Source organism: Drosophila santomea, chromosome 3L, assembly GCF_016746245.2.
Source record: "Drosophila santomea strain STO CAGO 1482 chromosome 3L, Prin_Dsan_1.1, whole genome shotgun sequence".
Classification (NCBI taxonomy): domain Eukaryota; kingdom Metazoa; phylum Arthropoda; class Insecta; order Diptera; family Drosophilidae; genus Drosophila; species Drosophila santomea.
The window spans coordinates 5,990,015-6,016,037 of NC_053018.2; the positions used below are offsets into that span (position 1 = coordinate 5,990,015).

The 26,023-nt window shown below is 40.5% G+C and overlaps 4 protein-coding genes and 3 non-coding genes across 9 annotated transcripts; 3 read left to right on the forward strand and 4 right to left on the reverse strand.

The window, feature by feature from the left end:
* Nucleotides 1-5,103: 5,103 nt before the first annotated feature.
* Nucleotides 5,104-5,185, forward strand: Trnas-aga. The gene has a single exon. It is a non-coding gene; the product is annotated as a tRNA-Ser (tRNA).
* A 1,461-nt stretch (nucleotides 5,186-6,646) lies between these two features.
* LOC120448077 (putative phospholipase B-like lamina ancestor) lies at nucleotides 6,647-9,152 on the reverse strand. Its single transcript, XM_039629848.2, has 3 exons — nucleotides 8,893-9,152; nucleotides 8,701-8,817; nucleotides 6,647-8,633 (listed from the first exon to the last, which is right to left on the reverse strand). The coding sequence occupies exons 1-3, from the start codon at nucleotides 9,150-9,152 to the stop codon at nucleotides 7,034-7,036; spliced, it is 1,977 nt and encodes a 658-aa protein (XP_039485782.1). The 3' UTR covers nucleotides 6,647-7,033.
* A 107-nt stretch (nucleotides 9,153-9,259) lies between these two features.
* LOC120448078 lies at nucleotides 9,260-18,664 on the reverse strand. 3 transcript variants are annotated; one of them, XM_039629849.2, is made up of 3 exons: nucleotides 18,000-18,664; nucleotides 10,683-10,738; nucleotides 9,260-9,576 (listed from the first exon to the last, which is right to left on the reverse strand). In XM_039629849.2, exon 3 carries the CDS (start codon nucleotides 9,428-9,430, stop codon nucleotides 9,260-9,262), a length of 171 nt encoding a protein of 56 aa, XP_039485783.1. In that variant the 5' UTR covers nucleotides 9,431-9,576; nucleotides 10,683-10,738; nucleotides 18,000-18,664. The 3 variants fall into 3 exon arrangements, with proteins under 3 accessions (XP_039485783.1, XP_039485784.1, XP_039485785.1); XM_039629850.2 differs by lacking the exon at nucleotides 18,000-18,664 and adding an exon at nucleotides 16,629-16,739; XM_039629851.2 differs by lacking the exon at nucleotides 18,000-18,664 and adding an exon at nucleotides 14,557-14,774.
* Nucleotides 18,665-19,873: 1,209 nt separating this feature from the next.
* Trnav-uac lies at nucleotides 19,874-19,946 on the forward strand. The gene has a single exon. It is a non-coding gene; the product is annotated as a tRNA-Val (tRNA).
* A 247-nt stretch (nucleotides 19,947-20,193) lies between these two features.
* Trnav-uac lies at nucleotides 20,194-20,266 on the reverse strand. Its single transcript has one exon. It is a non-coding gene; the product is annotated as a tRNA-Val (tRNA).
* Nucleotides 20,267-20,429: 163 nt separating this feature from the next.
* Nucleotides 20,430-22,966, reverse strand: LOC120449211 (kinesin-like protein KIF3A). Its single transcript, XM_039631578.2, has one exon. It carries the CDS (start codon nucleotides 22,793-22,795, stop codon nucleotides 20,762-20,764), a length of 2,034 nt encoding a protein of 677 aa, XP_039487512.1. The 5' UTR covers nucleotides 22,796-22,966; the 3' UTR covers nucleotides 20,430-20,761.
* Nucleotides 22,967-23,746: 780 nt separating this feature from the next.
* On the forward strand, nucleotides 23,747-26,015 carry LOC120448293 (cytochrome c1, heme protein, mitochondrial). Its single transcript, XM_039630231.2, has 6 exons — nucleotides 23,747-23,935; nucleotides 24,219-24,266; nucleotides 24,410-24,558; nucleotides 25,031-25,163; nucleotides 25,229-25,522; nucleotides 25,694-26,015. Exons 1-6 carry the CDS (start codon nucleotides 23,864-23,866, stop codon nucleotides 25,919-25,921), a joined length of 924 nt encoding a protein of 307 aa, XP_039486165.1. The 5' UTR covers nucleotides 23,747-23,863; the 3' UTR covers nucleotides 25,922-26,015.
* Nucleotides 26,016-26,023: the final 8 nt, after the last annotated feature.

The window sequence follows — 26,023 nt, forward strand, 5'->3', positions numbered from 1 at the left end:
TTAAGTGGATGTAACTAATTTGGATATGATGCCAGAGCAAAGTAAATTCATAATATGTATGTAAAGCTTTAAACCAATAACTCACTATAAAGCATCCTCATGATTATTACTAAAAATAGGTATTTTTTTTAATTACCATCTAATGGTTTTATTTATTAATCAATTATTAGATGATTTATTCAAAAAAATTCCCTTTCATTGCATTTTCTGAGCCAGCCTTAGCTCATTATTTATTTAGTGGCATTATGAATTGCTGTTGAGTGGAGAAAATGGGGAAATGTCAACTCAGCACAATTGATGCTTGAGTGAGCCCATTAAGTTTTTCAGGTGGTGGTGGAAAATTTCAAATAATAATTGAACAGCAAAACAATACATTGCAGTGACCGCTTTGTTTGTTTTTTTCTGGTTTGTTGTTCTGGCCAATTTTCTACTTATTCGCATTCTTGATTCAAAAATGTAATTAAAAGCAAAATAAAACTTCTCCCTCTATCTCGTTAAATAAAAACTTTATTAGATAATTTATGACATTTTGCGCCGCGGGTAAAACTATGCAAGAGTCCAGATGAGGAGAATGCTTGTTCGGTTGGGTGGACTGTGGGCACACAGTCAAGATGCTGGAACATCCTTCGCATCCTTATCTGCTCTCCAAAAAAATTCAATTAAATTCTCAAGTGCCAAGCACGCACACACACAGGCGCACTGATGTCACCGCAAACACATTCATTGTGCCTGTGTGAGTGCGCTTCCCATTTTGGCACCAAAGCACCAAGGACATGGCCCATCCACCCGAAAACCGGCTAGCCATAATGCTGCTTAAGGTTAAGGAATTTAATTACCTTGCGGTTTGCTCGCATAACTTTCGCACAAAAAAAAAAGAGAGTGAGCCGAAAAGTAGCAGAAAATTCTGGCCTATTTTCATTGCATTATCCACACACACACACAAACACACCGACCCATTGACACCTGGCCCTCATTTATAGCTCACCGCCTTTCATCCGGCTTAGGAAAATTTACATTTTGTGTGGGCCAGAAATATATTTATTTCCATGCCAGACGGCTGAAAGCTACCAACTTTGGCCGTTCCATAAATCTTGGCACATTTTTGCATACCATACTTTTGCTCCTGCATTTTAAAAGAAAGTGAAGACCAGATGTAGTAGTAATTATCATATTTATGCCAAGATTAGGAACTCATTAGTTGAAGTCCTTTGTGTCAAATGACTTTTTTGACTTTTGGCAATCGCTCAAAACGTTGTTTGCAAATGTAACCAAGAAAAGGCGAACCACCAAACGCGCCTTTACAGGAAGTTTTACTGTGGCCTTTTCCCCAAATTTTTCCCCCCATTCGCCTGGAAAATTGGTTGATAACAATTGGAAGCAAAAGCTGAAGCTGAAGCTGAAGCATCAGTAGAAACCACGAAGCCAAGTCAACCAAATAAACCATTCAAAATCTAACTAACTAAGTTGTAAGTGGGGAAGGAAGGGCACGTGCCGAAAGTGCCAAAGTCGTTTGCCTGAAGATGCTGCTCAAAAAGCACAGTTAGCGCTAAAAGAATTTCCCGCCAACTATTGCATGTCAAACATTTGCATCCTCCTGGTGGATGACGATCCCAGAACGTATGGCAGAATGTTCAAACTTTGTTTCGTTAGTTTCGATGTGGTATAAATCCTTGAGCTTTCAACTTTGTTGCACTGTGCAAAATTACACCCACACAAAAAAAGTTGTTAATAACAATTGAGGGGGGGGCAAAAAAAAAAAACAAAAAAAACAAGTTGTGAGCTAAAACACAACAAAAACGAAAGGGGAGAACAAAATTTGAGTTTGTTGTGAAAAATGTGCTACAAGCTAAGCTCATTTATCACAATGATGAAGTTGCCAAAAGTGAGCGAGTTGCGAGCTGGTCGCCAGGATAACGATGAGTGTGAGAATGAGAATGAGGATGAGATTGGGGCCATGTCATGCCGTACAGCATTCGATATTCATGCTTTTACTTTAATCATAAACCGGGACACAGGCCCTTCAAAAATGTAAAATAAGTCGCCCAGTCAATGTTTTGTTCGACGGATGGATACCCAGCTACTACATCCCTTTTTGAACTTCGACTACCCGCACTTGCCGCTTCGATTTGATTGCAGTTCTCAACTTCAGCTTCGTTGATGACTTTGTTTTTGTCGCCGTCATGACTGTCATGCAGAACGTGTTCCAGTTCATGATCCACTCCACTCATGTTGTGTAACAGATTTGGCCTCTTCGAGGCGATATTTATTGTTTTCCAACTCGTAATACTTCGAGTGGAGCGAAAGTGCTCGGTTAAGATTGCAGCCAGCTGCTTATTGCCATTAAAGGCGGTGTGTTTGAGTTATGGCTTTGAAGTGTGACTAAAGCAGCTTGACTGCACCTTAAAACCCACAGGAGCTTAAATGCTTGAAAATCACCTGTATAAACGAAACCAAAGGTTTATATATAAGGCAAATAATACAGGTCGAAAAAGGATATATATGTGTATAATTTGGAAGCCTGATAATAAAGTCAGATATTGCCAAATTTAATATGACAGATTTTTAACCGGATAAACAATTTCTATGAAATATTTATCTACTCCGACCGTCGCGAATGCAGAGACCACTAAAGGCTTATGTATAAAATAATTTTTGACCTCAATCGACGAAGAATTCAATGCTGCATCTATCAGGCATTGACTATTTTGTCATTTTCGGATATGAAAATAAGTGAAAAACAATCCATTAATCGAGAGCAATTAGAGAATGCGGCAAATGTCACATTGATGACCTCTGAACCGGAATTGCTCCTCGACCATTTGGTCATATTAATCCGCATCCGGATTGCGGCAGCCGACAAGATGAAACAGAGAACACACAAAAAACCGCTTCACATTTCAATTTGATGACCCGATGACCTCGCTCTGGTGGGCGTGGACAGACTACAGCAGGGGCAGTGGGCAGTGGGCGTGGCTGTGTGTGGTCATTGTTTGTGCCACATCGAAGGGTTAAAGGCCTTAAAGTCAACAGTCAAGGCCTTATCACTGCGAAGGGAAGGCCGCAGCAATTTAAAGGACACAGCTTGCCATTGTGTGTGCTAAGCTTTACAAATTTGTTATTAAGATGTTTTACCCAAAAAACCGCCACAAATGTGTGCCGAGCACACAAAGAACCAAGCTGGGTCAGAATATAGAAAAAATGGTCCCAAATAAATGAGCAAATAAATAACCAGTGGCCACAGTCGGTCTGGTCGCAGGATATCTGGTGACTCCTAGTATGAAGGTATGGTTAGTTCTGCCTCCAGGTACTTTTTATAGTAAATTGCCGCACAGCTTAAATAAAGACTGTTTTGACAAATTTTCGCATTTTTGATAAGCGGTCATCAAAATATGCGAAAAATGGCAAAAAATTAGCATTTCAATGTATGTACATGGATCGATAGGGAATTTTGTCACGAATTCAACGAGGTATGGCATTCCTTTTTTGGACAACTATTTTCACTGCTATCGAAAAAAAACATATTATTTTTTATCAAAAAATCGAAAAACAAAGTGGTGTAAAAAATCCGATATTTTCAATCGGTGTTTTTGCCATAATTTGGCCAAAAATGGCCGCACAGCTAAAATAAAGACTGTTTTGTGCTGCTAATAAACATAGCTAACCATGTCTATACATACTTTTTCGATTTTCAAAAAAAAAAAATTTGACAAATTTTTGCATTTTCAATAAGGGGTACCATCATCAAAAATTTCGAAAAATTACCAAAAATTAGCATTTCAATGTATGTACATGGATCGATAGGGAATTTTGTTACGAATTCAACGAGGTATGGCATTCCACATTTGGACAACTAGTTTTACTGCTATCGGAAAAAAACTAATTATTTTTTATCAAAAAATCTAAAGAAAAAATTGTTCTCGCATTTTAAGCTAAAAACTAATTTCATCATATGTGACTCACAACCCACAACAAATTGAATGTTGATGAAAAGAAAATCACTTATAATTGTATTTAATATCTTTTAGTTAAGTTTTGTCATATTAGACACAAAACACTTATTTACAAGGGACGACAAATGTGATGATCACAAATTTAAGCAATTTCATCGCATGATAAATTGATCGTGAAACTTTTTCCATTTTCCTTTCGAACATTAAATTCTTTATTATAAATTCAGCATATTCTGGTCATTCTATACACTTTCCTATAGCCATCTGTGACCAACCTATAGAGCGAAAGTTGGATATTTTCACAAATGTTTCCACTTGCACGCAGACATAATGTAATCAAACATATATACGCCCACACAGGTGGAAATACTGGCGGCACATATGTTACGCATACGCAGCGTTGAACACTTAAAAATGCTGGTCACTGGCCGTACGCAATTGCGTGGCTAAACCATAAATCACAATGCTTGTACAGTGCCAACACCTGCCAGCTGAACTGGGGCTTAAAACGGGTGAAATCGGTGGGAAGAATATACTCGTATATATAGATTTTAGCCATCGGCGAGGCGGCCCTTGAGCAAATGCACTAATTTCAACCTTTGGCATGCAAATTGATATATCAACGGAAAACTATCTGCGGGAGGACGCCGTTTGATGCTGTTTGCCTTCAGCGGCGTCATTAGCATCAAAGTAGATTTACGTTTATAAATTAGCCCAAGGGCGAAACGAACCGAATGGCGGCCATAATTCAGCTAAATCATATGACAGGGACAATAAGTGAAATGGAGGTGGAAACTGCAGGCGAGGAATTCAGGGAAGACCTGAATGTATGCAAAATACTTCCCTGTAATTTCTTCACTCTCGCTGCACTTAAACAAAAATTGTGTATCCAGAGGCATATTTATACACAAAAACCTTATTTTCGTAGAGAAACAGAACTTGAGCTAAGCAATAATACCAACTAAAAGTTTATTATAAACCTGTTCTATATTAAGAGTTTGAGTGGAAATGATAGGAGCCACATTAAGTGGATTGAATAAATTTCTAAAGATAATAAAAACGTATATGTTTAAATTATGGGCAAGTGATTGTATCCGCCAACTATTTTAATAAGCAAGCTTTTCAGTAGCTTTTCGGTGAGCCCCTTCATCAAGCAGTCGTGGCCGAGCGGTTAAGGCGTCTGACTAGAAATCAGATTCCCTCTGGGAGCGTAGGTTCGAATCCTACCGACTGCGATCGTCAAATACTTTTTTTTATACACGAATATTTTTTAAAGTTTTTAATTATTTTAAATTAATTTTTATTTAAAAAAATGTATTTTTGTTAGTAGATTTTTTCGTGTGCATTCAGCTAGTTTGTTCGTTGGCACAACTTATGCAAATTGCTATTCCTTGGCTTGGTCTTTGTCAAGCTAAGAAGTTGCATACCAGCAACTTGCTGGAGCTCATAGTTTCCCCCTTAGATGGACTACATAATATATGTATATATGTATATAGCTGGCATATATATATAGGAAAATTGCATGTTTCACTGCAATGAAAACAAATCGCAAAATTACCATAATCAAAGCATAAAAGGGATTTCTGTTTTATTCTCAGCCACCCGCACAGCATCCTCCTCTTTAGCCTGTTGCCAGCTCTGAGTTTTCTTACCAAGACAAAAGAACCGAACCTCTTTGCCTTTTTGGTTACTTTCTTTTTGTTTTTCGAAACTTGTCGACCAAGTTTGCAAGACGAAATATTTTAAAGTAATTGGCCTCGTTTGTTGGCTGCCCTGTATGCGAGCTACGAGCTACAAATTTAATTTCGAAATAGATCTATTTGAGTTTGGTAATTGGTGCGGGGCTCCTCTTCGAATTGTTTTTGACAACTTCCAGCTCGCACTTTATTGAGGTCCTTCATCCTCGCACTGCGAAGAATTGCAGTGTAATTGAGACAATGGGTCGTAAAGAAGTTTCAGACACGCAGTAAAAGAGCGTCAGAAAAATGAGCACTTTCTATGCATTTTCAGACAGAAGATAAGGCTTGTGATCATTAGCTTCTTCTGCTGCATTTTGTTATTATTTTATTATTTATTTAAAAGTGAAAGTAAGCTGAATAATAACTTCAAGTTTGACAGCATGAAGGAGCTTACCAATTAAATCTTGTCAAATGGGTGGGGCCAAAGCTGATTGGCTAATCAACGTGGGCCAATAGGAAAGCGGCCAATGGAAATGGCAGCAAGAGGAGGAGTTAACTTAAGCTGGCCAATCTGAGCAGACCAATGGGTGGAGCTAAGTAATTTTCATTAAAAATGTTAATTATTTAAACTTTAGCAAGGTTAAACAAAAGCACCAAAGAAATTGGTAAGCGTACCGTGTTATGTTGCAAAAAAATAGAATTACGTATTGAAATTTTTTTTGATAAATCAACATAAAATATTAATTGGCCTGTTGTATATTAAAGATGTTGGCATTAAGCAATATCACATTAATTTAATTAGATAAAACATTTACCAATTCTATTCCAAAAGCTCTCAGCAAAGCTTTTGGCTTAAACAGTTCTTGATTGGTTTTAGCCTTAGCTAAACACCAGCATGATAAATTACAAACATTAGATTAGTAATTTACACCAAGTCTAATAAACAGTGCAAATTTCTAAAATTACAAAAGCATTTTTCACCTCTTGCTGTATGAAAATTCAAACAAAGTCTGTGGCTTTTGGTTGTATTGGTTTTTATTAATTTACAATTGGTTTATAGTTACTACAGTACAAAAATTTGTTGCTAAAAAATATGTTTCCAATTTTGTTGCTAATTTACAAAAGACCTACGGAAAATAAGAACTTGTACAGCTGGAAGACAACAATCGATTGGACACTCATACATACATACATAAGTACAGTAGACACTAGAAGACTATGGACGTAAGTTATGTACCAACTAGGAACACACAAGTTATACGAGACAAGACAAGACACTAACTACTGAATCTAGGACAATTATTGCTTTCCAGTTTTCAAAATGGATGGAGGTGGGTTTTTGGGTACAAATTCGATTGGGTTCTACGGTTTAAAAAGAAGTAGAAGAAGCCTGCTCCTCAGCGCCTACCACGCCCACTTGGGCGAGACCTGGTCAAAGTTCCACTCATCAGGATGCCCCTCATGGCCACCGCCCTCCTCCACGGGACTCATTTCCGACCACTTGAAGGGTCCGCTGCCAATCTTTCGCATGGCAATGGCCCTCATATCATTTCGCACAGATCGCCGTTCCGTGATGAGTTCCATCTCCGCCAGACTATCCGCATCCTCGATGCTCACGCTGAGCCGTTCGTCGCCCATGGATGCGGCTGGTGGAACACCACCATCCTTGCTCTCATCCTCCGAAATCCTCGGCTGGATATGCTGAAACTTGAGGAAGACTGGACCCGCAAAGGCGTGGAAATCGCTGATGCTCAGTCGAGCGTTGTAGGAGAACAATTTCAGATCTATGTTGCCATAGGCAATCGACTCCTGGCTGCCCAGCAGATCACCACGGAATCCATGAGTGCGCAGATACTTATCCACCGACGTCAGACTGGTCAGCTCCTCCTCATCGGCCGCCGTGAGCTGTTGATCCTCACTGTAGTTGACGGCGCTCAGCTCCAGGACATTTTTGAAGTACGGCACTCCATTGGCCAGCCAGGACGTGTTGCCGGGCACCAGGAATCCCTGAGTAACATCCTTCTTGGTCATCATGCCCGGCAGCTGCTCGGCAATCCAAACCATATCCTTTAGCTGATCGTGACGCTGTTGGATGGCTGTTCTATCCTTTTCGTTCACCATCACCGGCGCATCGTCATGCTTGTCATCGCCTTCGAGGACATTGTACAAATTATCCTGCACCTTCATTTTATTCAGATCGACGGTGATCCACTGCTTGGCTCCCGTAAATGGATGCCTGGACATGGCACTGGCCCAAGTCTGACGATTCTGGGATATCCTATTGGCGGCCATTACGCGTGCTACCAAAGGCACCATCTTCTTGGGATCCACCGTCTTCCAAAGCTGCAGATTTTCGTTCTTGATACCAACTCCACCAACAATTGCGTGCAGATGACGACCTTTGATGGTGTAGAAGTCATCGGTGGATCCGAGGATACCAGGATAACCGGTGAAAGTGATATCCACACCGGGCACTGTGTTGCTCCTTAGTTTTGGCGAGAAGTGATAGTGAAACTTGTACCGCTTCTGGATCCTCAACATGGAGGAGTAACTGCCAGCCGTGCTGTGGCCAAAGAGTAACTGAAGCACCTGTGGCGACTCCTTCTCCTGGACGATCTTCGTCAGCATGGTGGCACTTGGCAGAAAGAAGTTCTTCGGCTGCTCGGTGCCGGGTTCCTCGGTATGTTCCGTACTATTCTGCAGCTCATAGTTCTCGTAGTAGATCTTCAGATCCTGAATATCGGCAGCGGCGTTCATCAGCAGGAAATCGGAAAATGGTATATCCTCCTCCAAGTCGGAACGTGCTCGAGATGCTCCTCGTTTGTAACCAGTTTCCAGGCCCTCCAGCTGGGTGATGAACAGATGCAACTGATGCCAGTAGTGATCATTCTCAGCCTTTTCAGTCTGCCGCTTCAAGCGATGGTAGTTGGTGGTCAAAAGGTCCCTGAGCCAACTGCAGAACTTCTGGGTGCTTTCGTCCCGCTCGCAAGAAGAGGAAATGGTACTAAATTAGGGAAGAAATATATATTAAAATAAAGAAATAATCCAAAATAAACATGGGGCTATCTTACTTGGTCCACTGATTGTGGATGTTCCGCCAGGTCAGCGAACCTTCCAGCATTCCGGCGGCATAGGCCTGCACCCAATCCGGATAAGTTCTTTGCGTCTCCACTTCGATTTGGGCCCAACTAAAGATTGGCAATATAAGAAAATATTAGAATAATCTTATAACGTATGTTATTAATTAAAGTGGTAGTACCTACCCATTCTCATAAACCGAATCCTTGTAGCAAATGCGGCCAACACCCGTGGGTATGTTGACCAGATCGTTCTGCTGCTTCCAGTTTTCAATTTGAAAGCCCACCTGTTTGGTCCACAGAGCGGTGGCACAATAGGTGCCATCGTACTCCGGCCGCTCCATATATCCAATGAAGAAGGCTCCGATGACCAAGAGACCAGCTCCGATAAGGATGTAGGTCCCTATCCGCGTTTTTTGCCACGATGCACCAACGACTTTTAACATTGTGCCGGCCGTCGTGAAGCTGCTACGATGCAAAAAAAAGGGAAAATCCTCTCGAGAAACGGTCCTAGAATCAGTGTTCCACTATTCAGATTCCAAATAGGCAGGACTTATCCCAGATAATTGTGATCGGCACGAGCGGCGTAGGAGTGTCCAAGACGGTGGGCAATCAGGTGGCCAGTGTGCAGGTGGTTCTGTGGATGGATGGTGAAGGTGCTGGAGGAGCAGGAGGTGCTGATCTCGGTGGCCACGCTGTTGAGCGCCTTGGCCGATTGGTTCATGGGTGGTGCGCTGCTTTCAAGCAGAGATTCCAACGGTTTTCAGGTGTTTTTATATTTGGCTAACTATTGCGTTTAATCGACTTTCGGTGGTTTGGCGGTGGGCTTATTGAAGTTTGGCTATGTCTTTTGAGGTTCAATTTGTATCCCTGAAAAAGAGCAAATCAAAATTGATATGTTTGAAAACACGCAAAACTTGATCATAAAGCAGCGACTATGACGTCTCGATGGAATATTTATTTATGCCTCACTCGTATAACATTCATGCATCGATGTAAATATTTACTTAATAAACAAATTCAATGATTTGTGCTTGCATTGCTTTTATTACTAAATGCTCATTAAATGTTATAAGCCGTACCGGAATCTTCCAAAGTTCCGCCCTTGAACCATTTTCAATATTTACACACTTTCCCTGATGATCCCATAATCCCAAGTGTTTACCTCGCACTTTCGCTACAATCGGCAGGGGAAATTCCTTTTTTTGCAAAGTACAGAGAGTGGTAAACAAATTTAAGCATTTGTAAAACTTATAAATTATTTTTATTGCACGCATAGTAGCCGAGTGCCCGAATTGGTATATGGCCAAAACGGCAGCTGGGCAAATGGTAAGAGTGTGCGAAGAAAGATAAGCAGGTGCTCTACAGATCTTGTAGAAATATCTACCTAATAAAAAAATCCGCATGAGCGCAATGATGGTGAAGCTGGAAACAGCGGAAAAATCAGTTTGGTTCGCTTGTCCTTAGTTAATTAATAAACAGCACTATGATTACAAAATGCAAATTGCTTTGGCGTCGATAAATATTACAATTTCAAAGCCAATGCCAAGCACATTGAAGATCTTGCTTAATCCATAATGTAAATTGGAAATGGGAAATTCTGATCGGAAATTCCAAATTAAACCATTACTAGTCTGGCGTAAACAATTTTGTGTATTTGTGTACATTGGACACGTGGTGAAAACATTCCAAGCCCGTATCAGTACTATAGTACAATTTTGTTTTCATTGCAAATTTTTTGAACAATTCTGAATGGTATTAACATCAATCAGTCGGCACGCTGATACAATTAAAAATCTATATTGAATGTGTACTTCCAGATTGTTTGCTCTGATTTGTTCCAAAATGTATCGCAAAATGCGCTAGTCTTTTCGATATAGGAAAACGCAAATATTTAGATTGATTTTTGGCATTAATTTACGAGTGATTTTATGGCATTAACAGGTGTAAAATCGTGTAATAACCATAAGTCTTACCTTTTGTTTCCCGGGTCCAGGAAGCAGCAATATCACAAGTCAACCCATTTGAGGAACTGCAATAAAAAAAGGAAAACAATTTGTTGGTCAATTTGATTTTGGATTGTCTACGATTAAAAGGCGCCTTTAATCTAAACATTTTCGCAGACATTCGGTCAACGTTTTATTAATTCGCATCATTGTTTATTTATTCAATAGTCGCAAGTCTCGTGATTTGTCTGAATTCTGCCGACATTTAGTAAGGAGTCTGGAGTGCCATTGTTTACTCTGGATTATATTGGACAACGCTGAGCAGGCGCACGCGCTTATTATTGTTGGCTTATTTGTCACAAAATGTTGATCGTGGCAATTACTGGATATGCGATATGACATACGATCGCCAATTGGCTGGTGGTCTTTGTGGAAGTATGGAAGGTTCGTAATTAAGTTCTCAGAAAGCCAATTGAGGGGCTTCACATCGATCTATCAGTTGCTATTTTCATAATAATCTTTTCCCTAATTATTCATAGTTATAGCACTTTATCGTCTTGCGATTAATAATCTTAAGACATGGCATTATTTATGACAAAACACTTTATTAATATGAAATATATTATATGAAATATATAAAATCTAACACTTACGGCATTGAACACCTAAAATAATGTGCTTCTCAGTAACAATTTCATTTACATTTCAAACCTGGAGTCGTAAATTTTCCACTGTAAGTTAGGTCATTTAACTGAAATGCCAGTTTGATGGCCTAGCAACTGGGTTTTTTTTGTAAAGCAACTTTAAGTACCTGGCAACTGCATATTTTTTTTGCACAGCTTACTTAAAAGCTAATTTAAATAGCGCCTTATATCAGGAAAGGGGTAATTTTCAAGCGAATTATTCTAAATCACCTGTTTAGAATGCTCTTAATGAAATAATGCTTTCGGATGTGTGACTAATCCGTGAGCGATAATCAATTATTTAAAGGCGCTGTGTAAACAACTGAATTGCAAATTCGAAAAATATCACAAGTACGAACGGAAATTCTTTCATTTCACTCATTTCCATTTCAGTTCGCTGTGAAAATAAACAGCAATCAAGATATAAGGCAAAGAGTCAGCCTCAACACATCAATCGATGCCATTCAGTATCAATGAAATAAGTTTATATGTTTAAACATATTAAAGGTAATCCATAACAGAACTTAATTGACTTGCCCTCATGGAAGGCTGCTACCCACAACCAGACTGTCAATTTACCCACGTATATAGTAAATATATATAGACAGATTCAACTGAATAATACGAAGTAAACTTCAACTGACGCATTAGCGCCGTGTCAGGAAAGCTAAATGCAAACTTGGTAACCAAAATAGCACGGGGAGCATAAAACTGGGGAAAAGTTTTGTGAGAGATCGCACTGACGTCTTTGCGGCTCATTTAACTACTTAACTCGATTAACGCTATTATCATTATCGCTGTGCAAACACAGTTGTTTTGCTTTCCATATCCATATGTATCCATATAAATCCTCAATGTGCGCTACCGAGCTAAATGGTGGCATTGTTTTCATAGCCCTGACAAAATTATCACATGCATTTATTTTGTACTATACTTGTAGTTTGTCAGTTGATCAATCAAAACTTAGTCGGTGTAAATAGTTTACACATGCCGCACCAAAAATGGGGATCAACTTTCGCTGTCGCCAAGGGAAAAATATTGATAAGATTGTCAGCATATTTATTAGTTCAATATTTAGATATGCATGTCTAGCTTTTGGCATATTAAGAACGTAAGTTCAATCAGCGGGGAGTTCTATATAATTTTCTCTGATAAGATAATTCTTAGTCTAGCCTCGATTAAATTTTCCCTACATAAGAGGAAATTTACCCGAATCATGTTAATTTCTTTGTTCAATAATCATTTCTTTTGTATACAAAATATTACACCTTAATCCCACATCAACTTTGGAAATTTATGAACTAGAAACCACCCACATATTTGCTAAAAACTTTTCCATAATTCCATATTATAAACTGATATTTACTTATTTCTTTGATTAATAATGATTTTCCATTGCAAACGGAAACTTTTGATGGCTGGCTGGCCATTATTTCTATTGCTTATTCATTTATAATATATAGGCGCACTGAGTAAACACTTGAATATAATCCACATTCTTGGTATACATTTTATTCCGTCTACAATGCTCAATTCCACATAAAATAGATAAACTTTCGTAGAATTCCGAACGCCACATGTGGCATTAACTAGAATAGAGTGCTTTTCGATCACTGAACGTGCCACGTGTGTTATGCAGGAAATAATGCCATTATTAGCGTATTGGATAACCAATTTAATTCACTCCCCTTTTGATTGTGGGAAATCACTGAATGAATCCGCACGGATCGTCAACGCTGCAAAATCATTTCGGTCGTGTGTGCCATGCTTTCCATGGCTTTCGATTCAGGTAGCTCGAAAACTGCTAACTTGGCCGATGCCACGCGCCGCCATCCAGTTGACAACGCCACCGATTTGGATGAGCCCCATGTCCGAGTCTAAAGTCTGGAGTGAGTGCCGTGTAAACTGATGCCCGGACAACTACAACTAAGTTGATAGTCAGCACAGCGAATGCACCCGTTTTGCAAAGCCAGACACCGCCGCACTGCAGAAGGCATACACTGAGCGCAAATATGCCATAAAATATTGTTACAGAACCAGATTACAATCGCTCACTGAAACAATGTGATCTTACTTTAATACTGCAATATTCTATTGATTGTATTTTACCAAAAAGTTACAAGCAAACCCTATATATTTTACCATACTTTATGTGATATTTTTGCTTTTTTTTTATATATTTAATATCAATATATCTTGAATCCTACGCTTTTATCCATCTTTTCCCGCAATGCAGATACATTATCTTTTGTTGGGATTGCACATTTTCGGAATGGAGCCCTGTCCAGTGTTTAGACTACTGACAGACAGACAAAACCCCAAGCGCCGCGTCGCGACGTCTGGACTGGCGAATCTGATGGATCTGTGGATCTGTTGGATCTGGGGGATCAGAACAGGCGGAATCTCTATGGTCCGCACGTGGACGAGACAGGTTGTTCAGTTCTGGGAAAAGGGGAATTTATGGGGGATCGTCTGAACGTGAGGAGCGAGTTGTAACGAGCCAAAGGCGTAGTATTCCATTGGAGACCACCGCAGCTCACTCATCTCAGCTGATCCGATCCAACACGCTTCAATCGAATGATAATCGAGATGCTAACAACCCATACAGCTGATTGCAACTGAGTTGTGAATGATACGTTCGGCTCGCTGATTTAATCAGATTAAATATGGCAACAATTGTGTATATATTTAATTAGCTAGGGGCTGGTGCGGGAAATTCTGAATTAGTATATGCTAATAGGCGGCAAATGAAATCGGCGTAATAGAATATTCATACTCTGCGATCGCTTTGAGTTTGTGAATAATCATGCATATTCAAAGCAATTTCATTGTCCCCAAATGATTCGTTTTTCACATTGAGTTCCCAGGGGAAGGCGATTTATCGAACTCATGATATAAGTAAATGATATAACTTGAATGGTACGCCCTTTAGAAAGATTTAACTTTACATAAGAAGATCATTAAAAAACTGTACCATATTGTTTACTTTTTAGGAAAATGTCATTTTTTAACATTTTTTTCTATATTATTTTCCTACATTAAGTCGCAATTTTATTTTGTTATTGAATGTCAATGGCACAGTAAGCTAATTGTTGCACATACACATTTGTGAGACCTCTCAAAAACTAATCAGTTCACAAATTCTGATGCAACCGAAACCGGTTATTTTAAAGAATCCCACGATTGATAAGTTCGTTTACCCCGTTTGATAAGTCACTTACCAAAATCTATTTCGCTTCTAAATTAACTGCAATTAACTGGAAATGCGTTGGGACTGCAACTTAATTTGTATTAAGATTTTTTGTATTGCCCGTAAACCGGAAAAATCTGCACCGAATAAGTATCTTGAAGATACAGCGGAATCTCCTTTAGGTCAATCTCTTAGTCCGATCGCCCAGTATCTGTTTGGATCGTGCGAATGCCTTGACGTTGCCACCGAAACTGTCGGTGCTTTTTCGACACTCGGCTTTTTGTCTTTCGGCTCTCGGGTTTTTCTAGCCACGCCGACGATGGCGGGAAAATCGTGCGAAATTTTCATACCCGCTAGCTAAAAAGTTGACGGGTATGCGGTAAATTTTCCTATTCTGATAATTTGGGAAAATTATCTGTGCAATCTTAATCAAGTGAATTATAGTTATATATACATATACTTTGTGGTATGAGACTACTTTATTTCGCATTTGCCTAAATATTATTTGTTGGTATTTGCTGTTTTTTAAAATACAGAACATAAATGATAATGTTTGGAAATTCCGATATATTGAAAAAAAATTCCATACTTACGATTTATGGAAACGCATTAAAAGAATTGGGGCAATTTTAAAACTGGGTATTTTATAGTTGCTACATTATTTACTTTTATTTTCATGCTAGTTCTTTTAGCATCAACAGTTCTATTGAACTTGGCCGCCATTTTCGAGGAAGGGGTTCGGTTCGCCTGGGTTTTCTTCGGATTCTACGGATTGACAGGTGCTATATGCTGTATAGCTATATAGACAGCTAGGCAGTTATCTCTGCCTAAGAAGTGCAATCGGAGGTCGGAGAAGGTGAGGTTGTGGGTTAATTACGCAAGGTTCTTTGGTCAGATTTATTTATGGCCACTATGGCTGATTTATTTGCGCATTATGCACTTGTCCATGCAAACTGCTAACTGACAGGCAATCGTGTTTCCGCTTGGCTACAGTTTTACAATTGAAATTGACATTTAATTGAGCCGCATTGCAGTGCGCAATTGAAAATGGTTTTCCCATGAAAATTGCGGGACACTCAGCTTCCTCTCTTACATCTGTCTCATCGAAGGCTTTCTAGTGCATTTCACTTTCTTTGCTCAGCAAAATTGATAAGAGTCTCATTTTGGGGTCAATCAAAAAACATTCTTGGGGACTTGTTCTCAATTGAAATGAATTGAAATGGCGACATGTTAGCTCGAGCATAAAACACACATATATTCACATTTCTAGAGCGTAAATCGAATGGCGGGGATAACCTTGATTAGTCTTTATCTCATTGGGTTTTCCCAAGCCATTTCATTGACAATTGTCGGTCAATATCAAAGCTCTCAGTGATCTGTACACCTGCAAAAATGGAGGCTTTTCAACAATCTAGATTGCCTGTTTATATATTCCCCTTATTCAAACTGCAGACCGATAAATATCTGCTTTCCTGTTCTTCCTCTTGGATCGTCTGCATTCCGTGGTGAACCACCTATAGCTTATATACAGTGGTCATTCAATAAATTTGACTAGACAGATTTGATTAGATAGATTTGAAGTTTAGTTTTATTTTAATTAAAAAGTGAAATACCTTAAACTACTGAGCTTAAGATGTTATATTCAAATCAATCATTTTCTAACTATTGTGCTAAGTTAGAGGCATAGAATCTCCACTGTACGCCCAGCCTGTAAGGACAAGAACCTCAAGGATGTTGACCTCATTTGTCTGGGGCTGTGTGAACATGAGAATGTGAGCTGGAGCTGGAGATGGAGATGCCAGGCCGCCTGGCAACTTCTCGGAAAGACCTGCCCCTCTGCTTGAATAGTTTTTTATTGCCTTTATTTGTTTGCTCAGGCCGAAGAGACTTCGAAGAACATTCATTGAAATGAGCCGCGCATGCGCAGTGGCATAGCGACAAGAACTTGTTGCTAGGCGGCAAAAATTACCCCTTTTGTTTCCCGGCGATCGTTTTTTCCCCTTTTGAGGTAACTTGAGAAGTTGTGTCTTGGTGTTTTTTTTTTTTAATATTTTTTGTGGAGCTTGTATTCTAGGCCATTGGCTTTTGAGGTTGAACTCTTACTTTTGTTCAAGCGAACAAAACCGTACTCGTTCGCAAGGTTTTCATTTTGTAGAGGTTTACTTTTAAATGAACTTGTAAACTTTGCTTAGTAGACAAACCGAACTGCTCTGGTGTATAGATCCAACTAAACCGCCACCGATTTTGATATGTTTGGGGTCTCCGCATCTCATCCAGTGCAAAAAAAAAAAAACTTTATCTACTGGAGATAATGGTGAAGTTTCAGCGGAAAAGGCACTGAAACGGTCGGATAATCTACGTAAATACGTCAACGTCAAGTACGATGTATTTTTGGATGCCCTATGTCTTAATTGTTATATGACATGTTTATTTGGCAAACCTACTTTTAAAGTTCAGTAAGTATCTCGCGTGGACTTCTGTTTACTGGGTCTTCACCCATGTCAACGGTCTGCCCGACACTCATGTGATCTCCAGTGATTCCACTACGATTCAGACACAGATATCTGAATTATATGTATGTGGAAGTGGTTATTTAACGGGTGACTCAACTTCAGGGAAAAGTCTGGCCAATAGCCGATAGCGGAGTCATTCACGGAACTTAATCAAGACAAGTGCTAAATATAGACGGCACCACTGGTATTTCCCCTCTGAACTTAGATAAGAGCGTAGGGCGCATAAAAAAAAATGTCGCCTAAATGTTCGCATATTGCCTCTAAATCATACATACATTAATATTATAATTTTACTGAAAAAAATCACATCGTATGAGATGAAAATAAAACCTTTTAAGTTTGGTAAACATGAAAATTAAAAGAAATATTCTTACAGAAACATAAAATATATTTATACGCGCATATGATGTCTGACACTATCTATTTTTAAAATGTAAGATCTATTTCGAAGAATGTCGTATTATTCTTTGATAATAAAATAATAAACATGGAAAAATCTGATCTACTTTGAAGAATGTCGTATTATTCTTTGATAATAAAATAGTAAATATGGAAAAATAGGAAAAATTCCTCTTTCCTATTATTCTTTGATAATAAAATAGTAAATATGGAAAAATAGGAAAAATTCCACATTCACAAATGAGAAAACCCGTGAACCGGTCGGCTTTAGTGGTTGTACACACATCACTCAAGGGACAGCCACCCCTATTGCGATTCCTCGTTCATTCTACCCAACGATGGGAAAAAACGTCCCCAGACAATCGCCGCAATATGTTGACCCTATTTTTGTCGGTAAACAGATATTGCGACGCGTTCCTGATTTTTGCGATGGCATCTCGAGGTCAATAATGATACAATGGAACTGTTTTCACTAACAGTTAACACTTAACACCCGAGTTCAGTACACTTCCACCGATTCGGTTTCGGAATGAAATTGAGATTGAGAGCGAGGACAACTTACCGGAAAATTGAAATGGCTCGTGACTCAGGCAAATGAGAGAAATTCGCAGGGGGCTTTTGAGATGATGATTGCGGGGTCACTTTTTGTTGGATCGCTGCTAGATTCAGCCACTGCGAACACGACTTTAACACGATTTTGCTATATAGTCACACAACGCTCTCGTGTTAATTATCCATGAAGGGCTACATTGAAAAGGCGCAGGGTAAGGTGTGTATAACTTTTCCCGGTTTTCACTCTCTATTCGATTGGTTTTATTCGCGGTTCTTGGACACCAAATACACTACTATTTCGTTGCAAAAACTTGTGTCACTTCAGATCATCGAAATGTTTGATATTATTATTGTTGCTATGCGGCAAGTAACTAATTATACAGCGTGGTCGAGTATATGTAATGTGCTGCTTGAGTGTTTTATTGGAGAGTTTGTTAGAACGCGAGAACGTGGCGTTTATATATGTATATATATTCCTTGTAATTATTTCAACTGAGCGTCGGGCGAGATACACTTTATTTCTTGCACGCGTTACGTATTTTTAGCGTCGGCAATTGCACATCCAAGTGAAATTGAAAAGATAACAACGAACTAAAAAAAACTCGAGTTCAACACGCAAACACAGATCACAGGGAATTAAAACGATTTTCCTTCCGTTTCGACTATGCGCAGCGGACAGACTGATATTGTGGCTCTGGGGCCGAAGAGTTTTACGATCGCTCGCAATCAGCGGGTTTTCACTCAACTCAACTCGACTACCAGAAAGTGCGAGAGCAACCACTCAAGTACACTGGCCTACAAACATATACGAATTTAATGAGTAAAGATTTTAAAAAATTAAAGCACCGTAGGCTACGATGACTCATGTGGTTTGCTTAAAAGTCTGTCTTACTTAACAGAAATATATTTTTAATAAGGCTAAGTGCAAACTTATTAACCCTAGTACAAACTGAACGTCTACATATTATTATAGTATTTCTTATTTTACAGAGTAAAGAGTAATGCATTTAAATTACATCATATATTTATTTTTAAGTACTGTTTCGTATATTTACATACATATCTGCTATGGCTCACTCCCAAGTGCATTTTGCTTGAACAAAGTTGTTTTAAGAAACTTTTGATAAAATCACAGAAAACATTTCTTATAAGAAACGCAAAACCATTCCCTTGTAGCTCGGTGTATCACCAGTGAGTGAAAATGATCACCTTGCTCTCCGTGATTTTTCACTCCGATCTTTTTTTTTTTTTTTTCACCTGGCAACGCAATTCTCTTTTCCACTTGGCAGATTGGTTTCGCGTGAATATAAATATGTAAATTGAACAGTTATTTCGTGACGTCTTACGGTGATACCGATACCGCGTGTCGGTTTTTGAGTGGAGCTCCGCCCCCCAAATCGCAACTAACTGCAGCAAAATTGGCAAACAAAACGTGCGGCGATAAGAGCGAACTGATATGGCGGAAATGCTTTCAGCCGGATTCATTTGGGTGTCCTAAAATCTAAAAACTGACAGACGTAGAAATTTGCACAAAGCCGTGGATAAATAGTGGATAAAAGTACAGTTTGGTTTCCTTATCGCCGGCATACCTGAGCAAACAATCGCATCCTCTGCAGGTGTGATGAGTAATCCGGCATCGAAATAACACCTGAACGGAAGGCATTTAAGCGAAACGAACGAATGACATTTAAAAAAAATAAAGGACTATTAAATTATGACATTATTATTTATCGTTCGACTTAAAGCTTTCACATTCTTGGGCTTATTTTAATTTTTAATCATCAGCCCAGATTTTAAAATTCCTTAAGATCGAATTATTAAAATTGGCTAAGAACCTTTTTAGGGTTTGCGTTCTATTTGAGTTTTGTCATTCAATAGGCATCTGGTTCCATAGTGTAGCGGTTATCACGTCTGCTTTACACGCAGAAGGTCTCCGGTTCGATCCCGGATGGAACCAGCAGGAAAGTAACTTTTTTCTTTTTATTCTTTTTTTATTTTGTTTAGAACGTTTTGTGGCAAACAGAATTAATAAATAATATTTCAAAGTATACAAAGAAAATCGGTAACATATTGTTACATAGGAAACCCCTTTGCTTTAAATAGTGAATAAAAAAAAATTTAATTATCTTGTATGTTTTTTGGTACAAATATTAATTTTAAAAATCATTAATTACCTAATGAAAAAAAATTATTTTCCATCAACGTGGTTCCATCCGGGATCGAACCGGAGACCTTCTGCGTGTAAAGCAGACGTGATAACCGCTACACTATGGAACCAGTTATGCGTAGGGCGGCCAAATTTCAGTTTTCTCCTGCAAGCGCTGAAAATCCATAGCCTGCTTTTTAGCTACCGAAAAATCTTTGTAGTTGTTTCCTGTTGTTAATAATGCTTAATTCCATTTGTTTTTGAATGTGTCCATAGAAAACAAATATCAAAAAGTAATATGTGAGTATAATATTTTTATTTAAAAGCCAAGGGCACATCAATAGTATCATATTTGTGCCTATTCGGGTAAAATCTTGTTACTACTTAGTTGTAAATATTATAAAATAAGTATAAGTTAAAAAGTAAAATTACAAACACAGTTGTAAATATATATTGCACCGTTGTTCAACCTAAAAAGTATGTCCTAAGCAATAAATCAACAAAAACTAAGGTCTAACACAAAGGAAATTCGCTGAGCAAATGAATCTGAGGCTGTAGAAAATCAGGATTAGCAGGAGCAGAAACCAAAACTGGACGCACAGACCGCTGAGGACGTGCAGCTCGCTTCAATATCGCCTGGCAGTTGTGGGTCTGGGCACACCCGAGGTTCGTGGCCTGGCGGATTTCGAGCGCATTGGATTGGACACCCCATCGGTGTTGTAGCTGAGATAAACATGCGAGAGATCGAGGAAATCTGGTTCCTTGCCACTCGTCTTGTGGGCCGAGATGTGCTTCCTCATGTTGTTACCCGTATAGGCCACACATTTCAGCTGCCATTCGCCGATGTCCTCGTTCCAGTGCGTATACTGATTAATCATCGATTGGTACTCCTTGGGCACGTAGGAATTTAAGACCAGCTCGCATAAGGCGAGTTCCCTGGATAGGCTTCGGATATTCTCGTAGATGCCTTCCTTTTCGCGCTGGTGTTCCTGCTGCTGATCTGCCAGCTCCGATTTCACGCCCATTAGCATCTGCATTACTCGGTGTATCTTCTTGGTAATGCCAGTGCTGGCATCTTGAAGCGTGGAATAACGCTCCTCAATGTCAATCCTTTCGGTGGCCTTTTGCTGTAGTGTTTGCTTGAGCGCCTCCTCGGATTTCTCATGTTGTTCCAGCTCCGCTATGGATTGCTCTAGCAGCAGCTCTTGCGTCTGGGCTTTCTCCAGAAGATTCTCCCCGCCAACGAGAATTTTGCCTTCCAGGGAGACTAGTTTATTGCGAAGTGTTTCCTGCTCCGTCTTCGCATGCTCGATTTCCTTCTGATGCTCGTTTTTGCGCTTGGCCAGTTCCTCTTTTTCGGCATCGGTTTTCTCGCGCTTCTTCTTTGGCTTTTTCTCCACAGCCTGGACCGTTGATGATTCCATTTCGATCTCCAGCGGAGCCTCCAGCTCGTCATCTGCTGTATCCTCCTCCTCTTCGGAACTCGGTGGCCCCTCCTCCAAGCTGTCGCCCTCCTCCAGTTGCTTTCGCAGTCGGGCAATCTCCTCCTGAAAGTGGCGCAGCAAAGCATCTTTGGGTTCCTCATTGATGTGCATGCGATTCTGGATATTCTTAGCACGACTAGCATAGCGCAGGGTGGATATAGTTTCCATATAGTTGCTATCCGCTGGACTAATGGTGGCACACATCACGGTCTTGGAGTTTCCACCCAGAGAGTCCTGCAGAAGCCGAGTTAGCTTGGAGTTCCTATACGGTATGTGTGTGCTCTTTCCATCCACCAGAGCACTGATCACATTTCCCAGCACCGATAGCGAAAGATTGATCTTGGTGGCCTCCTTAAGTCTCTGTCCACTGGCCTGGGTCTTCGACTGCCTTTCGGAGCCGGCGAGATCCACCAGCTGTAGCTTGCCCATTCTCACGTGCTGCACATCACCTTCACCCAGCTCACTTCTCTCCACAGTAATGGAGAAAATGGCATGAGAACGGGAGCTCTCCTGGTTCATTTTGGTGGCACCCACGGCACGATTCTTGTTACCCAATCGCATTATGTTCTCCAGATCATCGGCGTTGTGCACCACATAGCCACTGAGATCCTTAACAAAGACGCCGATGTCTGGTCGCTCCTTGACTTCCAGACTCTTGCCCACATCCTTGCCCAGCAGGTCACGCACCTCCTCGTTATAGATCTCCATGTAGCTGACGCGCACCAGGAACTTCTGGTTCTCCTTGGCCTTAGCAATGTGCCCAAAGATGTGCGCAAATGCATTCGGAATGATGCCCTTTGTTTGCGGCGAATCCGGATTCCCAGACATGGTGTATGTCTTGCCGGTGCCCGTTTGCCCATAGGCCAAGATGGTGCCATTATAGCCCTCCAGCACCTTGTCCACAATCGGACGGGCGGTGTCCACATAGAGATCCATTTGATTGGAGCCCCCATCGAATACGTTGTCAAAGTAGTACGTCTTCGGCGGCTCATTGGCGGTGGCATTCGGCTTCATCACCGTAATGGCCCGGTTGATCTTATCCACCGAAATCGCACTTAGCGCTCCCATGGACAACTCATTTTTGTCCATGGGTCGCGTACGCACCACCACACGCACATTCTCGATTTCGTCATCGAGTTGGGCCGTTGTGCCCGCATTTGCCTCCTCCTGCGGCATGTCGATCTGCGTCCTGGGATCCTCGGTGTTATTCCTTGTCTGGTGAAAGCTATTAGCCACTTTTTGCGCTGACCGCACTTAGTGGAAATCAATAAAGGGGGTTTTTTCTCGCATTTGTTTATGCGTTGCTAGGTTTTTTTTTGTTTGGCGAATGATTAACGGGTGGTCAGCTGTTATCGATAAGTGGGGGTGTGCGAAAAACTGGCGAGTGGGATGCCAGACCAGCGGAAAAAGGTATTCATCGGTATCGAGGTATTAATAACAATATATAGAATTTAAAATAAAAAATGATGCAAAAATTATATTATTAAACTGTTATTAATTTGTAGGGTAATTATTTGGATGTTATTTTGTTCACTACCATATTTTTACTTTTTTCATGTTTTTTAATACTTATGCAAGTATTCATGAACTTGGTACAACTGTTCAAAAACATAAACATTATCAATTTAAATTTATAGATTATTATGTGATAATAGACCATTGGGATATTTAAAACAACATAACAGCTCCCAAAATTCTGCTAAGGCTTATAAGAGTTCGCACAGCTGTGTTGTCGTTTCCTTTTGATATCATCAAGTGGTTTCCAAAATATCTAAAAATCCAACGTAATGTCAACAATAATTTCCAATTGGATAACAATGTATTTTGAATCAACAAGTGTCAGTTCGATGGAAGATCGAAGATATAGTAAATAAAAAAAAACCTTTGGAAATAATTGGACAAAGATTAAAATCCCTACCCAGATTAGGTATACAATACAAAATAAAATATTTAATTAATTAAAAAAAGAATATAATTAAAATTATAACAATTATGGCTGCCTTAAAAAAACGGATAATGTTATAAAGAAAATAATAATTAAAATTGAAATGAAAAATACCAAAACTATCGCCCCCGCCGATTCGCTGGCAAACGAGCGAGTTGCCCACCACCTCCGCGAGAGAGCAGCGAAGAAGAGGAAGACGTTGTGGCAGTGGAACTGAAAGATTGATTCGATTGGCGATTGGCTGCCCGCAGAGTTTCCTTTACCGACCAGACGACGCAGAAATTAAAACTCCGGCCACCATGGCAGCGACATTGCGAAGATTCCATGGCTTGAGATTGCTGAAATCCGCGCCAGCACTCAGCCTGCAGCAGGTAAAGATCGGGAAACGGCGACAGCTACTTTTCCACAGCCACCGCAACACCTTGTGAAGGAGTCGTGTCAGTTGGAGAAAAACATGAATTATCACCAATCCCGGGCATAAAATGCAAGGACCAATGCTGCATACTGAGTGGCACAGTGAGTGGTATCCGTTGTTCCAATGGGATTCAACGAACTCGGATACGAACCGAACAACCCAATTATGTAACTCCGTGCAAAAATTCGTACTCTCCTTGGGCGAACGTCAGTACTAAATGGCATCTTCTCTGCTTGCAGGCGAAGAACCTCTCCTCCGCCGGCAGCTGGGCCAGTGGCAACAAGAAGGTAAGTCTGCGAGTCAGGAATCCAACAAATTCCCCCACTTCGCATTTCATAATACCCGAACGGACCTAACCTCAAAACGCGTTTGCTTCTCGGTGACTGTGTGCGGGTGTGCGTGCGTGTGCGTGTGTGTGCACGGCAAACAGCTGATCGGAGCCTTGGGAGCGATCACCGGCGGAGTGGGTGCCCTCATCTACGCCCTGGAGCAGTCCGTGCAGGCCTCCGGCGGCGAGGTGCACTCCCCCGCGCAACCCTGGAGCCACAGGGGCCTCTTCGACGCCTTGGATCACCAGAGGTAATCAATGGAGCGGGCTTTTTCCCGGCTAAACGGAGCAATGCTCGGGAACTGGGCATTCCTATTTATCAAGGAAAAACCTAAATGTATTTCAATTTAATTGGGATAAATGTCGTCCAGTATGTAGCAAGATTCAAGAAGTTCTTCATGGATAAGTGGATGTGATAAATTTTAATTAAAGTATTATCGAACTTACCTATAAAAATAAGATTCTCAATTTTGAAAACATAGGCAAGTCGTTGACAAATCTTTTGTAATCTTAAAAATTTGATAACGACTATAGATTATTAACAATATATGTTTAATACATTGTTATTGTAAAGGCTAATCAGAAAAGCAATTAGCAGAACATAGAAGAGTTCCTAAAAAGAGTTGAAAAGTATCTGAAATTGAAAATGTTGAAGTACAAGATGGTTTTAAACGCCTGCCTCTATTATCCAATCACTAACATGATTTCAATTCTCACTTTTAGCGTTCGTCGCGGCTACGAGGTGTACAAGCAGGTGTGCTCCGCTTGCCACTCGATGCAATACATTGCCTACCGCAATCTGGTTGGTGTCACCCACACCGAAGCTGAGGCCAAGGCTGAAGCTGAGCAGATCACGGTAGGGATGCGAAAGGATTTCCAGATCTACATGGTTTCTAATTGACTTGCATTTTTCCGTAACAGGTCAAGGACGGTCCCGATGACACCGGCAACTACTACACTCGCCCAGGCAAGCTGTCCGACTACTTCCCGTCGCCTTATCCCAACGAGGAGGCGGCCCGTGCTGCCAACAACGGTGCTTATCCTCCGGATTTGAGCTACATCGTGTCGGCCCGCAAGGGCGGAGAGGATTACATCTTCTCGCTGCTCACCGGCTACCACGATGCTCCTGCCGGAGTGGTCCTGCGTGAGGGCCAGTACTTCAACCCGTACTTCCCGGGTGGTGCCATTTCCATGGCCCAGGTGTTGTACAACGAGGTGGGTGGCTGATGAATTACTAAATCCATTGGTTTTTTATGACAATATCGATTTTTTACTCCACGACATTATTGTTACTCATGAAATGCCTTATGATTTAAAATCGATATAACATAACAAAATTCAAAAATAAGATTAAAATGCAATATTTAATGTTTACGCCCTTTTCAGGTCATTGAGTACGAGGACGGCACACCGCCGACGCAGAGCCAGCTGGCCAAGGACGTGGCCACTTTCCTGAAGTGGACCTCCGAGCCGGAGCACGATGACCGCAAGCAGCTGCTGATCAAGGTGATCGGCATCCTCGGCTTCCTGACCGTCATCTCGTATTACATTAAGCGACACAAGTGGTCATCGCTCAAGTCGCGGAAGATCGTGTTCGTGCCCAAGGAGAAGTAGATTGTTTGAATTTGATTTTGATGGTGTGAAGAAATGCAGTGTTATCGCGGCTTTACCGACTAATAAAGATAAATCAATTTTAAGCAAAACCAAACACACACA

Coding starts and splice junctions, on each gene's coding strand:
- LOC120448078 (XM_039629849.2), bottom strand. CDS start 9,430: ATGAACCAATCGGCCAAGGCGCTCAACAGCGTGGCCACCGAGATCAGC.
- LOC120449211 (XM_039631578.2), bottom strand. CDS start 22,795: ATGCCGCAGGAGGAGGCAAATGCGGGCACAACGGCCCAACTCGATGAC.
- LOC120448077 (XM_039629848.2), bottom strand. CDS start 9,152: ATGTTAAAAGTCGTTGGTGCATCGTGGCAAAAAACGCGGATAGGGACC. Junction 8,818..8,892: donor GATTCGGTTTATGAGAATGG/GTAGGTACTACC, acceptor GCCAATCTTTAG/TTGGGCCCAAATCGAAGTGG. Junction 8,634..8,700: donor ATCCACAATCAGTGGACCAA/GTAAGATAGCCC, acceptor TCCCTAATTTAG/TACCATTTCCTCTTCTTGCG.
- LOC120448293 (XM_039630231.2), top strand. CDS start 23,864: ATGGCAGCGACATTGCGAAGATTCCATGGCTTGAGATTGCTGAAATCC. Junction 23,936..24,218: donor CAGCACTCAGCCTGCAGCAG/GTAAAGATCGGG, acceptor CTCTGCTTGCAG/GCGAAGAACCTCTCCTCCGC. Junction 25,523..25,693: donor CCCAGGTGTTGTACAACGAG/GTGGGTGGCTGA, acceptor CGCCCTTTTCAG/GTCATTGAGTACGAGGACGG.